Source organism: Medicago truncatula, chromosome 1 (assembly GCF_003473485.1).
Source record: "Medicago truncatula cultivar Jemalong A17 chromosome 1, MtrunA17r5.0-ANR, whole genome shotgun sequence".
Classification (NCBI taxonomy): domain Eukaryota; kingdom Viridiplantae; phylum Streptophyta; class Magnoliopsida; order Fabales; family Fabaceae; genus Medicago; species Medicago truncatula.
Window position 1 is genome coordinate 50,285,764 of NC_053042.1, and position 14,411 is coordinate 50,300,174.

Sequence of the window (14,411 nt, forward strand, 5' to 3'; positions counted from 1 at the left end):
ACCGTTAACCCGTCTAGCTATACTTAACTTAATCTCTTACTTATAAATGTTAACCCGTCTTGCTATACTTAAGCTATTTTATTTTATTTCTTAAAGTTAACCCGGACGCAAAATTTTGCCCTAGAATTAATCTAACTTCTTTGCTTAATTTTACCGTGTTAACCCTATTTAATTTAATCAAAATGTTAACGTTAATTGTAGGGAAATTAAAATAAACAAATCGCTTCTAATTTTTCTCCTTAATTTTACTAAAAAAATTATATTAACCCTTATGCAAAATGTCATCTCTTATTTATAAACGTTAACCCGTGACGCAATATTAACCCTAGATTTAACCTAATTTTTTCGTGTGACTTTAATATATTAACCCTAGATTTAATTTAGGGTTAATATGTCTTTACCCCCCTGTAATTTGGGCGAGTTTCGGTTTTCCCCCCTATAAAAAAAAAAGTTTAGATTCCAACCCTGTAAAATAAGATTCTTTGATTTTAGCCCCTGACCCATGTGACTGTGCATAATTGCTGACGTGGCGGGCTGAGTGGCATGCTGACTGTGCATATCTGATTATGTGGCGTGCTGACTATATAATTAATTATTTTTTTATTTTAAAAAATATATAAAAATTAAAAAAAATAAGGATTTTTTTTATTATGAAAAATATTTTCTAAAATATTTATTTTTCGAAAATTCCAAAATTTATAATTTACGAAAAATATATATTTCAAAATTTTTTAAAATTATTTTCAAAAATGTTGAAATATATATTTCAAAAAAAAATTCAAAATTATTTTCGAAAATTTGGAATATATATTTTTTAAGTTTAAAACAGATTTTTTTTCGAAAAATAAGTTTTTAAAATTTTCTCAAAAAAAAAAAAATCTAGATACAAATTTATTTAAATATTTAGATTTTTATTACGATGTGTTACAGATTTGAGAATATTTTTTAATATTCAAAAATTGAGGATAAAAAAAATCTGGAAATTTTTTTAATATTTAAATTTATTCTTATCTATTTGTTACATGTGTTATTTGTATTGAAAATTGTGGACATTTTTGAAAAGAAACAGCCAACCCAAAAGCTGAAAGGGGTTGTTTTCTTTATATATATTTCCAAAAATATTATATATAAAAAATTCATACAATTACTATATTTTGAAACTTTCGAAAAATTAAAAAAAAATCCAAATTAAATTAAAATTTTAAAAATATTCGAAAAAAATAATATAAACTAATTTTTGAATGTTTTGGTAAAAAAATTAATATTTTTATTTTTTGAAAAAAAATCCAATTTTTTTTTTCATTTTTTAAAAAAAATTGTTTTTTTTTTCTTGATTTTAAATTTTTGAAAATGAATTTTCAGTTTTTTTTTATCTTTTTAAAAATAATTTATTAAACCATTACACACATGTCAAATTTAAAAAAAAAATTAAAATTAAAATAATTACACAGTGGCGTGCCATATCAGCGTCTGAATGGGGTCAGGGGTGTTTTGTGGAGAATCTTCATATTACAGGGGTGTTTTGTGGAGAATCTTTATATTATAGGGTTGGAATCTAAACTTTTTTTTTTACAGGGGGGAAAATCGGAACTCGCCCAAATTACAGGGGGGTAAAGACATATTAACCCTTTAATTTATGCAAAATGTCATCTCTTATTTCTAAATGTTAACCCGTGACGCAATATTAGCCTTAGATTTAACCTAATTTTTTCGTGTGACTTTACTATATTAACCCTAGATTTAATTTATGCAAAATGTCATCTTTTATTTCTAAATGTTAATCGGTGATGCAATATTAACCCTAGATTTAACCTATTTGTTCTAAAAGTACTTTTTTTAGTAAGTACTTAATTGATATTGTGTTTTACCTAACTTCTCCTTAAAAATGTAGAGAAGTTTGAAAAACGTCGGGTCAAACGATACCTTAATCTCCCATAACGGCAATGTAGAAACAACTGAATTTGGGATAAAAAGTTGAAAAAGTTAAAAATATAAAAATTGGAAAATAATTAAAAGTTATTAAAAATATAAAAATTAGAAAATAATTAAAAAAAATTGGTTAGGGGCAAAAATGGAAATTCATAGGCCATTGTTAAAAAAAACTCAACCAATAAGTAGATTACCAAATTGCCCCTTATAGGGGCAAAATGGTAAATTCAAGGGACATTTCTTTTCTTATTAGTATATATATAGATATAGATTCATTGTTTTTGTCAAAAAAATAATTCATTGTTTGGTAAAAAGAAAAAATATTTAAGAAAAACCATAAAACTCAAATGGTTGAATGAATGAAAAATTAACATTTATAATTTTGCCATAGAAAAATCCTAATCCTATAGATTACCAATTAATTATGTTACACATGATGTGCTTTAACTTATCCTATCACAATCCACAAATATACATCAGTAGCTAAAAGAGAGAAATGAAGAGAAGGATGGAAACATATAGAGGGAAAGTGAAAAGGAGTGACTCTTATTTCACAGTCAACCTTGTGTGATTTATAGTCTGCACTCTACTCTATCTCGTTTGTGGTGTCAACAGCAAAATAAGACTTGAAGTTAAAAAGATTATTGTCACATAAATTGACCGAAAAACCAGAAACAATAGTTTATGACTTTATGTCATTTTGTCAGGGTAAGAGAAGTATGCACTACAAATCTGCAATTAACATCAAAACACTCCTGGCTAATCTTTGTATCTGAATTGATGGAAAAGCCATTCAGCATTACCAATATGAAGTAGCATGACAAATTGCCATATATGCTAAAATTGAATGTATTAGTTGTAAAAGTGAGAACATAAGTGAACGCTGCCACACCTTAATTTACCAATGGATTATGGAACAAGTGATACTTGAAACAAAAAAAGTTGTGGTTCAAGTGGCTAGGCTCACCAGGCATATTGGGCTAGAAGTGCAGCGGCCAGTTATCCCTCCACTCACTGTCAAGAGCCGGAGGTGTTTGCTGCTCTGTGAAACCAGCCTCACACAGTGCCCTCCAGTCTAGGTCTAGGACCAAGGAGACTCAAGCCTTCGCCTAGGTCCCATTGGCCCAACTCTCAACTTGGAGCGGGCAGGCCGGCATGGTGCAGCCACCAACCCAACCTGGCAAATCCTAAGCCATGTTCCATCACCTTCATGCCCCCACTTGAGTTACAAGTTGAAGTTACCCAGCTCGGCAAGCTGGCAGCCTTGTCAGAAGATTATATAGAATTATTTCTTTCATGAAATACTCGATGTGGGACTTCTAAATGTTAACTAAAACTTCTTCCCCTTCCACCATGTTCAACTTTCATTGCTGGCCTAAGCTTTTGAATTAAGATGCTATGCTAATTTTATTGCTGTAGGCTTCATTGTGTTTATGCCTGTGAACTCTCCCTTTAAGACTGTCCTAACTCCCACACACATATATGTTAGAGGAAGACATATATAGACTTTTGAAGAATGACATTTGTATAAGGTTGCAGAAGACTCCTCCAAAGTTCATTTTAATTGTATTCCATTTCACAATTTACACGTGATGTGAGTGTGGGTTAGAATCACCAAAATTGTATGGGCAAAACAACATCTTAATTAGTTGATGATCATGTAAAACAGATCATTCATTAGACCAAACTATCAACACCAGATTGTGAAAAAACAAGCACAAGAATTGTTTAGTGTCATTTTCTAAATACAATGAAAGTTTAAGCCTTAAGGTACTAAAAGATTGTTCACTGTCACATATTTTCTTAATGCTGAACTAATTTTGCAACATGAGGTATACAAACCTAATATGTAATTGAATGCATGTATTAAAAAATACCCCTCATCATACATGTAAATTAAATTAATCCATAATTTTTTTAATTTCCGGAGTGTATTTCTACTGTCAAAAATGATCTTATATACTTGTTTTTCCTACAGTGCTTCAGAACTTACCAAGCATGCACTAGCAGCTATATCATGTTCTCTGATTAGCTGGAATCAAAGGATTTATCTCCAATCAAACAGTATCTCATATTGTAAACCCATGTGAACAACATTATTAGCCATACACAAGATTCTCCAAAGTTGTTGATTCAAAGCCTGTGCCTTGTATTGTCCCTTGTTTTAGTATTCTAAACAAGGTAATAAACAATTTAAACTCCATTATTTTGTTTTAAGTCAAGTATTATTATCATGTAATGAATAACAGAATGTCTTTGAAGGGATATGTTGATTGTTGACTACATCCACATGGGGTAGAAGAGAAATTAAATCAAAATTTTGGACTCTCCTACAGGCCCCACTTGGAGAGGATCTTCTGCATTCAGATATCAGATTATGTTTTAAACATGTCTTCTTTACGTACCATATAAGAACTTTCCAAGAAAATGCATCATCACTGGCCCATCTTATATTACATGCTTTTGGACTTTTGGGTTGGATTCGTTGAATGATTGCTATACTAGTTTTTAACCATAGAATAGAAGCAAATTTTTCATCAAATATTGTTTTTTTATTTTTTATTTTATTTTATTTTTTATTTTTTATAAATTATTGATATTATATATTCAACTAAGGTCCAAGACTCAGGAAACATATTTGCTGCTGTTACCGACATTTACCACATATATGTACTATTTAACATATGGTTTAGAGTGATTTGCAAATAACTTGTACAATTTTACAGAATTAAGGGTATACATCATAGAGAAGGCAATGAGGAAAATTCCAAAGGTGGTGTTTCCTCCAACAGAACACCTTGTAAAATGGGGGAGCATATATGTAAACATGCCATGTGATTGCCAACTAGTGGTTTGTATATGAAAATATATCCTTCAGATCAAAACAAATATGCAAATTAATTACTTACTCTATTATATGAATAAGATGGGCCTATAGCTATTAATTTGATGTATACCTATGTTTACTGGCCATCCCTGGTTTATTAGACTTATGTCCCTTTTGTTAAATGGATTCTATGGATACATTATTTGCATGCAATTTATTGAGAATCGGTTACATTTACTCCTTATCCATCCATTCTATTATGACTGACATATTTCTATTTTTTTCACACAAATTAATGAAAAAATATAGATAAAACTATAGAGAAAAACCCTGGTGGCACATTAATAAAAGATAATAAAGAATGATAATAGTTTATCAAGAGGATTACCCTTCACTTTAGAAGGGTGGATTAGGAATAATTCTAATACGGGACATGAATATTAGGACATATTTTGGACCCTTGCAAAAACACAAAAATGAAGGAAAAGAATAATTAAATAATATTTATTTTTTAAACTAATAATATATGATGTGCATTTTTTTGAGTGTGTGATCAAATAATGTATCTAAATCTAATGTCCACACAAGAATTGTTTGTGAATTAGACTTGATATGATATCAAGCCTATCATTTCGCACCATCCATCATTTATTATATCTAGACATTGGACACCAATTTTGTAAGGATGAGTTAGATTTAATTTAGAAACCTAATAAAAACAATTATATCAAATTAATCTAATTAAGTTTTAATACATCATTTATTTGTTTACCGAACCTTGAACTAAATAGTTAAGGGGTTTAAATATCTATAACATGTGTTATGTTAAGTAAGGGGTCCAAGTAAATAAATCATTTAGCCACCATTGAAGCCAAGCAATCTTAATTTAAAGCTTGGTATGGGTGACCAATCTCATTCATAACTACTATCATAATCTGAAACTATTTAAAACATCTGGCAATTGACATCTCTATAACTTCACGTACGGTCTCCAGTTTGTTTTGCAAGCTAACATGGAATTGTTGTTATCAGTGTCACATTCTGCTCAGCATACTGTAAAGGTTATGATGATGACTTCTAGCAAGGTCTTGGTATCATGAAAAATAAATACTATATTGAAAAAAAACCAGTATCTAAAGTTATTCTTTACTTTTAATTTATTTATAACTTGTGCTTAACTTATCTAAAATAATAAAATTTGATAGTCACAGATAACATTCATTATTCTTCTTGACTACACACGGATAGGAAGGGCACGTGCAAAAACTAAGGACACCTACCCCACAAACTTCTTCTAATTTTCTATAGTTCATGACCCCTACAATAAACCTTCAACTCTTAATACAAAATTAATTTTGAGTATTTTACACGGATGCTGCATGTTCTTCACCTATTATCACATGCTTTCTGATCCACCCCATCCCATATTAACCCACATTTGAAATCACCAAAACACCCTTGAGTGACAGTCATTTATTCCCTATACTGTCAATGTGGGGACAATTAAAAAAATTCTTTTACATTTTAGAGGGTAAGGAATCTTTTTTTTTTTCTTGTCAAGGACCTTACCTAATTACATGAAATGGTAGTTAACATTTTAGTGCCAAAAAAAGAAAAAGATTTGATGTAACAGTTAGTTTAGGCTGTAAAATAGTGTTATATAATAATTTCAATAATGTGCCAATCCATATAGTACTGAAAGCAACTTGTCAATTATAGATACCAAGAGATCTACAAATAAAATCATTTTGCAACTTTCTTATAGGTAGTTGCAACAATCCATGTTAGTTTACTAGGCACTTGAGAGAAAAGAGATGGGAAAAAAAGGTAAATGGCTCAAAAATTTCTTGACAGGGAAGAAGGACAAAGAAAAAGAGAAGGAAAAATGTAACACAAACCAGAATTTTTCAAATGGAACAGAAAATCCAACTACTCCTGTTTCAACAACACCCTCAAAGGAGAAGAAGAGATGGAGTTTTAGAAGATCATCAGCAACAGCTACACCAACAGCTTCCAAGGAATTGAATAATTCTGAAATTACTGCTTCAATGACAGTGCAAAGTACTGTCATTGATATTCAGAATGAGCAAAGGAATCATGCCATTGCTGTGGCTGCTGCTACAGCCGCGGCAGCTGATGCAGCAGTGGCAGCTGCACAAGCTGCAGCTGCTGTGATCCGGTTAACTTCTGGTTCAAATGAAACATCTAAAAGTATTGAAGATGCTGCTGCTGTTAAAATTCAATGTGTCTTTCGATCTCACTTGGTATGAAGTTAGTTTTCCTAGTCCTTGAAATTTTAAGGGTCGGTCAATTTAATCTTTCAAATTTGCGAATTAGTATTTTAGTCCCTTAAAGTGAACAATGTCAGATAATTTCGTTGTTTTTCCAAATTTATCGCCACAATTTAAGGGTCGGCCAATTTAGTCCTTCAAATTTGTAAATTGCCCTACTTTACAATTTCAAGGACTGAAATACTTATGGTTTGTGAATGTGTGAATGTTTCTGTGACAGGCAAGAAAGGCATTGCGTGCTTTAAGAGGATTGGTGAAGTTGCAGGCACTGATAAGGGGTCACTTGGTGAGAAAACAAGCAAAGGCAACACTCAGATGTATGCAGGCTCTGGTCACAGCACAAGCTAGAGCTCGTGCTCAAAGGATCCGAATGGTGTCAGAAGGAAAGCCTCATCTAAATCACAGAAATGCTATGGAAAATGACTTGTTCAGGCAAATATATAATGTTAGTTCTCTTACTACTACTAATTAATAATTATCTTTTCTTACCAATTTGAATTTGATTGTTGAAATTTTCTGAATTGATGTCATAAACATGATTGGAAATTATCTATATCGAATTGAAAACAACATTTAGTTCAAGTGTGTTTTCAATTTGACACATAAATTTTGTAGGTAAAGAAAGTAACAAGTTTCATTTTGCATTAGTTAAAACATTACTCTATCATGAGCCATGGCACCACACTTTATATTGAAAGTGTGTCTGAGCATCCAACAAGCTACACTACTGTTTCAGACCGACACGACACCAACACTTGTGATTACATACACTCACTTCTATTATCTTAAATTATTACCAGTGTGTATGTGTAAGCATAGTATCATGTCTTGTGTACGTTTTAGTATTTCATAGGTCACGGGAATTAACAAACTTATTCTTAAAACTCAATTTTTTTTGCTTGAGTAAACTTAAAACTCAATTAGTGCCTAGAAAATTGCTTCTTTTGTGTGTTGTAAAATCCAAAGTAAAACATGTTACATTATAAAATTGTTTAGTCTATCCAAATGAGGAACAATATGAAGTAGTTCTAGTCATGAAATTCGGTTTTGTGCATGTAGGAAATGGACAGAGGCTTGGAAGACAACATCAAAATTGTGGAGATGGATTTTTGTGAATCAAAAGGCAACTCTACAAGCAGAAGCAGCAGTGTAAATAGACAACATTATGAGCAATCTGAAAATAGATATTCCATAAATGGTTCCTATACGAAAGAAGAAAACTACAAAGTATCACCAGCTCCATCAGCTTTAACAGAATTGAGTCCAAAAGCATGCAGTGGCCATTTTGAGGATTGCTTCAGTACAGCTCAAAGCAGTCCTCAATGCTATTCTGCTATATCAAAAACAGATGAATCAAATCACCCTTTTGCTTTCCCTAGGCCATCTTATGCAGAACAAATGTCCTATGACTACCCTTTGTATCCAAGTTACATGGCTAATACAGAATCATCAAGAGCTAAAGTTAGATCACAAAGTGCACCAAAACAAAGGCCTGATTCATTTGAGAGGCAACTGAGTCGGCGGAGAATTTCGGTTGAAGGAAGAAATGTTCCTAGGCCAGTGAGGATGCAGAGGTCATCTTCACAAGTAGGTGCAGCTGCTCAGAACTACCAATATCCATGGTCAATTAAGCTTGACAGATCGGCGGTTTCACTCAAAGACAGCGAGTGTGGTTCGACAAGTACAATGCTCACAAACACTAATTACTGCAGATCCCTTGTTGCATATGATGTGAGTAGTACTAGTTTTTATCATACAATCGTTTGAAGAAAAAAAAAATATATCGGATAAGTCATTAATTGCTTTGTTACATTGTTTTGATTGCAGCCAGAGGGAGATAGGTACTGAGTGTGTACCTTGTGCAACACTAAAATAGAAGTCACATTGCAAGACCAACAAAAACGTAAGCATTGAGGTGTTAAGGTTTCTGAGTTCTTCTTTTCCTTTTAGAGTTCCAAAGAAAATATAAGTTCTGTTTTTTATGATATAGAGTGCTGGGATTTATTGAAAGTACAACTTCTGTAGAGTTTTTTTTTCTTCTTATATTCATTGTTTGTACTGTCTGTGAATTACATTTGTGTGAAGGATTTGTAATGGTTTTTTGTCATGTATAAATGTTACCAAGTTAGATATATTTCAGAACAGCACTGTTTTACTAAAGAGTTGTTTATTTTCTTTGATGATTTACTTAGTCCATCACTAGTTGACAAATATTCTTCAAGAGGGCAAGGACCACATCCACATGTTAATTGATGTCAAAATGTCAATACTTAGTACCTATAGTTGAAGCTAACTACTAACAAGTGCACTACAAAACACTAAAGTACCTATACTGGTACATTTTGTTGACAGAAATTTTCATGATTTTATCATGAGTGCTAGTACCGCATGTTAGTGACATCCATACAAAGTGGTATTGGTACTGCCACTCTAAAGAAAATTTCTTATAGAATGTATCTTGAGGCATATAAACTATTCATAATTCTGTTACCTATATCTTTGTCACTTCCAAAAGCCCGAAAACTATTCTATTCATAAACTGAACAATAGTTGAGTTTGAGGTAACATCCAATTTCATGCTGCACATTTGCATTACTAATCACATCATAGTTGAACCAAGGGAGCAATATGTTTTTTAATATACATCATTAGTACAAAGGTAATTATTTTATCAAAAAATTAAAATAAAATTACAAAGGTAATCAAGATTGAGCTAGTGATCTTGAGTGCAATTAGAAAATGTAATCAAAATTGAAATTTTGAAATAGGTGGTGTAACTGTTCTTCTGAGGTTGTAGAAATCTGGATATTATATACATAATGGGGGGTGGCATTAAATACATGATTGGAGCATTACAAAATGTTACTATCTTGTTGATCTGGTGTCATCTTTATACCTCTTTTAATGTCTCAAATCAAAGAGATTGTTGCTTTTTTGGCCCAAAAAATGCACAAACCGTTCCAAAGATAACATTCGGGTGATAACTCATGAAGGTTGTTTTTCAAGATAAAGAGCAAATAGAAGGCTAAAGAAGAACGACCATCAAGCAAAGAACTAGAACCCATAATCTTGTAACAGATCTACAAAGTACTGCTCATTGTGTCTTTTGGCCGATCAATCATATATATATTTGTGAATTTCTTTTCCACCTCCAACATTCTCGTACACCATATTTTCGAATTATAAAATCCAAAAATTGAGAGCTTTGGAAGGTTTTTGAGCGTGTTTTACACTTTTCGAATTATATACAAAAAAAATTCCTATTATATATTAATGGGTTAAATATGTTTTTGGTCCCTATAAATATACAAATTTTTTTCGTTTTTGTCCCTCTAAAATTTTCCTTCAACTTTTGGTCCTTTAAAAATTTTTCATCTTCACTTTTGGTCCCTCCTTTAAAGTAAACTCATATGTAGATTCATATTTTTGAATAAAATTTTGCAGAAAATTTCATAATATTGTAAGAATCACTCCCAAAAATAATTAGAATTTTTTAACAAAACATGAATTTAATATGAATTTTTATATTTGTGAATGTTAAAAATTCATATTTAATTTATGTTATGTTAAAAAATTCTAATTTTTTTTAAAAAATATTTTTACAATATTCTACACATATCTCCATAATTTTATTAAAAAAAATACCAAAATTAACTTAAAAATAGGAACCAAAAGTAGTGATAGAAAATTTTATAGGGACTAAAAATTGAAAGAAAATTTTAGAGGGACTAAAACGAAAAATTGGTATATTTATAGGGACTAAAAACATATTTAACCCTATATTAATATAGCAGATTACTCATATGGCATGTATCGAAAAATAATCATGTGTCATCAAAATAATAATAATGACAATAATATATTTCTTTATACCAATAATGGGTTGGTCCTTAAGCATGTGGTTGGGGTTTGGTTTCTAGCTCATGCATACGGAAAAAATCTAGTTTGGGTGGAAGAATTCACATTGTGTGCTTCGAAGATTAATCATTGTTAAGCGGTGATGAAAACTTCGTATTAATATTATGGTAAAAAAATAAAATCTTTGAGTAAAGTGGAACATGTATCATTTTTTTAAAATTAATAAAAAAAATATCCTTGTTTGTGTACTTGAAAGAGTAATAAACTGTTTTATCTGCACTCCTTGACAATTTTTTCCTATACCATAAAAGTGAGTTGAAAGTTTCTTATGCTTTCTACCAACTAGTTAATGATTAATAATAAAACGTGTAAAAATTTAAGTCAAAAGGAAAAGCTAACGATATGAGAAAATGAAAACCTTTTCGTCCTATTTTATTCTCTTTCCATCTTAGTTTTCATTTTTTTTCACCTACTGAATACGTTTATTATAAAATGGTAATAATAGATAATATAGGCCACAATCTGCCACGAACCTTCATAGGAAGTATAACATAATAATAATAATAATAATAATTGTTGCTGGCATTCATATTTCATAGAAATTTTCTAAAAAGAATGACATATATAGTGTAGTTTGTGTTTTAGTTTTACTCAGTCCAAAACGTTTGGTGATATTGTACATTGACATCAACTAAGATACAATCATTCTAGAAACTAACAGCACTATACGTCAAGTTTTGTATAATCGCCCTTTATTTGTCTCTTATGCCAAATTGTGCATGTAAATATCAAACATGTCTATATCTTCTTTAAAACTAGAGTGCACTGCCACTTAATATAGAGGATAAATTTATGGAGTCATAACTGTATCAATGATACTAGGAACTATAATCATGTACACATATACAATTATCACAATTCACAAACTTTAGCTGATTTTTTAATTAATATGATACGGTCCCACGGATATGCTTTGTATTTGTACATTTCAAAAAATTAATAATGATAATCTCTTCCTTGGTTATCTCATGGTGTTTGACTTTGATTGGCTCTTCAATCTCTATATCCTTAATTTAATATATTAACTTATTATAATTAAGTTTCTTATCACAAGTGGGATAAAATTATACTACATGTTTTCATATCACAAGAAAACGACTTAAAGAATTTTTCTCCCTTAAATTTCAACCATGCTTAAATAGACCATGTAGCCAAGCTTTCCTCCCCATGAATTCTTCTTGTGGTAATTCCTTCCCATGGATTTTATTACCTACTCTACCGTCTTCAGTTTAACTAATTATGAAGACTTGGCTTTTATTTTCACAGTGATTTTGGAAGAAACTGAATTACACAAAATTTTATAGTAGTTGACAATAAAACATCTATATATGCCACTTGAATAAGTTGAATTGCATAATAAAAAATGTTGAATGTAACTAGGCAACATATATATGCAGAAAATTTGCTAGAGGAGGAAAATGAAAAAAAATACTAAGACATGAAAGCTACTTGAACAATAGGGACATATGGAATTGAAAAGTGTCGAAATACCATCAATGTTAGTTCTACCCTGATGATGTGAAATTATTGTAGGTGAGTATGTATAATGCTACTGAAATATACTGCATGAATTTTTTTTAGTGAATCATCAACTTCGTCTCTGAATTTTCACGGGTCGGCTAACTTCGTCCTTCAATTATGCGAAATATCAATTTAATTTCTGAATTTGTTAAATGTCAATCAAGTTAGTCCTTCTGTTCAAACGGAGCGTTAACGGGGCTGACGTGGCCGTTAACCTTTCACATGTCAGACGCCACGTAGGCAGGGACTAATTTGGCCGATAATAACAAACATTTTGAAGGACTAAATTGATTGATTTGCAGAAAATGTTTTGGCTTTCTTCCCAAATGGCTCTTTTCTTCCCCAATAGCTCTTTCTTCCCCAATTTATAAAATTGGAACCTTAATTACACAATCTGCAATCTACACTCTATAATCATGAAAATTTCCTCCAATAATAAGTGGTTCAGTTCTACCCCAATTCAAAAAACTTCAAACCCTAATTTTTTTCGTAGTGAATTTGAAAGCCAGAATCCTCAAAATTTCTTGAAGCAAAACTATTGAAATTGAATCTAAAATGATGTGGGGTGGGAATATGGAAAAAACGGTTATGAAAGTCAAGCTTCATCTTCAAGCTCCAAGTTTAATGGTGTTGTGAGAGTGCTTGAATGTTGGTGTCCTACAATTTGTGTTGTTAGAAAATCCAATACTTCAAAAAACCCAGGAAGGTCATTCTATGCTTGCCCTCTGCCAAATGTTGGTTTAACTAATCAAAAGAGGTTGAAGATGATTGAGAAATGTAATCTTTCTATAATAATATTGCCATCAAATTAGTCCCTGAATTATTTCTCTATCTATCAAATAGATCCCTACGTTATATAAAAAACCATCAAATAAGTCCTTGAATTGTTTAATCAGATATCAAATTGATCTTTGAAACATATGTGTACAAAATAAACTAAAAAAGGCAGAACACACAAATTGAAATTGAAATATTACATAGGCATAAGTCATATGTCATAAGTCATAAGTTTGAGATATTACATAGGCAAAAGCAACCCAACTATGGGGCATTAACAAGTCATAAGTCTTAAACGACAATTTAAGCAAAAAGAAACCCAACTATGGGGCATAATTCAAATAAGCCTAAATATTACAAATCCAAAACATCTATTAAACTCCAGGAAGCATCACTTCTTTGGAAATCCGGTAGTTGGTATAAACTCCATGAATTTAGTAGGTTGAGTCGAACCGGATGGACCATAGGTTGGATATGGAACCCTAATTATGCCAGCAGGAGTTGGATGAGCTGGTGCAGGACCCCTCATTGATGTTTGCCTAGGCCTATCAACTGAAAGAATTGGTCCTCTAAGGTCATACCTCCTTGGTGCAGAAACCTGAAATTGCAAATTCAATCAAATTAGTCCCTAAAATCATAACATAATCAATCATATGAGTCCTTCAATTAATATTACTAATTGCCAAAACGATTCTTAAAAATTAAGAGTCATACCTGTCCAGCATTTGCAACAACATTTCCTGCAGTTTCTGCATTCCCAGACACAACATTATTCTTGTGGCTGACTTTCTTGAGCCTCACTTCAAAAACCCTAAAACGAATAATCAAAACAAATGCCTCAAAAACGCAACAAACACAAACAAAAAACAAGGCAAGCATCAACGATCACAAAAACAAAATAAAACAACATGATCAAAACTTAAAACGAAAACAAAAAAAAAACGGACAAAAACAGGGTGAATACGAACACAAAAACTTGATAAACAACAGGAAATGTGTTACCTTTAATCACAGCCGAACACACAAACTTCAAAAATGTCAGAATCGTCGAAGATGATGATGATTTTGGAGGGGTGAAAATGGAGGAAGTTTTAGCGAAAAGAAGAAGGGTCAAAGACGTTTTTGATGTTCTGAAATGTGAAGAAGGA

The 14,411-nt window shown here is 31.4% G+C and overlaps 1 protein-coding gene across 1 annotated transcript; it reads left to right on the forward strand.

Moving 5' to 3' along the window:
- The first annotated feature begins 6,385 nt into the window (after nt 1-6,385).
- Nucleotides 6,386-9,207, forward strand: LOC25485154 (protein IQ-DOMAIN 32). The gene is made up of 4 exons (XM_013614322.3): nt 6,386-7,020; nt 7,268-7,492; nt 8,107-8,778; nt 8,875-9,207. The coding sequence occupies exons 1-4, from the start codon at nt 6,571-6,573 to the stop codon at nt 8,893-8,895; spliced, it is 1,368 nt and encodes a 455-aa protein (XP_013469776.2). The 5' UTR covers nt 6,386-6,570; the 3' UTR covers nt 8,896-9,207.
- The last annotated feature ends 5,204 nt before the right edge of the window (nt 9,208-14,411 follow it).

Excerpts from the sequence above, each read along its gene's own strand:
- LOC25485154 (XM_013614322.3), top strand. The coding sequence starts at position 6,571 with ATGGGAAAAAAAGGTAAATGGCTCAAAAATTTCTTGACAGGGAAGAAG. Across the intron at positions 7,021-7,267 it reads GTGTCTTTCGATCTCACTTG|GCAAGAAAGGCATTGCGTGC; the intron begins GTATGAAGTTAG and ends TTTCTGTGACAG. Across the intron at positions 7,493-8,106 it reads TGTTCAGGCAAATATATAAT|GAAATGGACAGAGGCTTGGA; the intron begins GTTAGTTCTCTT and ends TTGTGCATGTAG.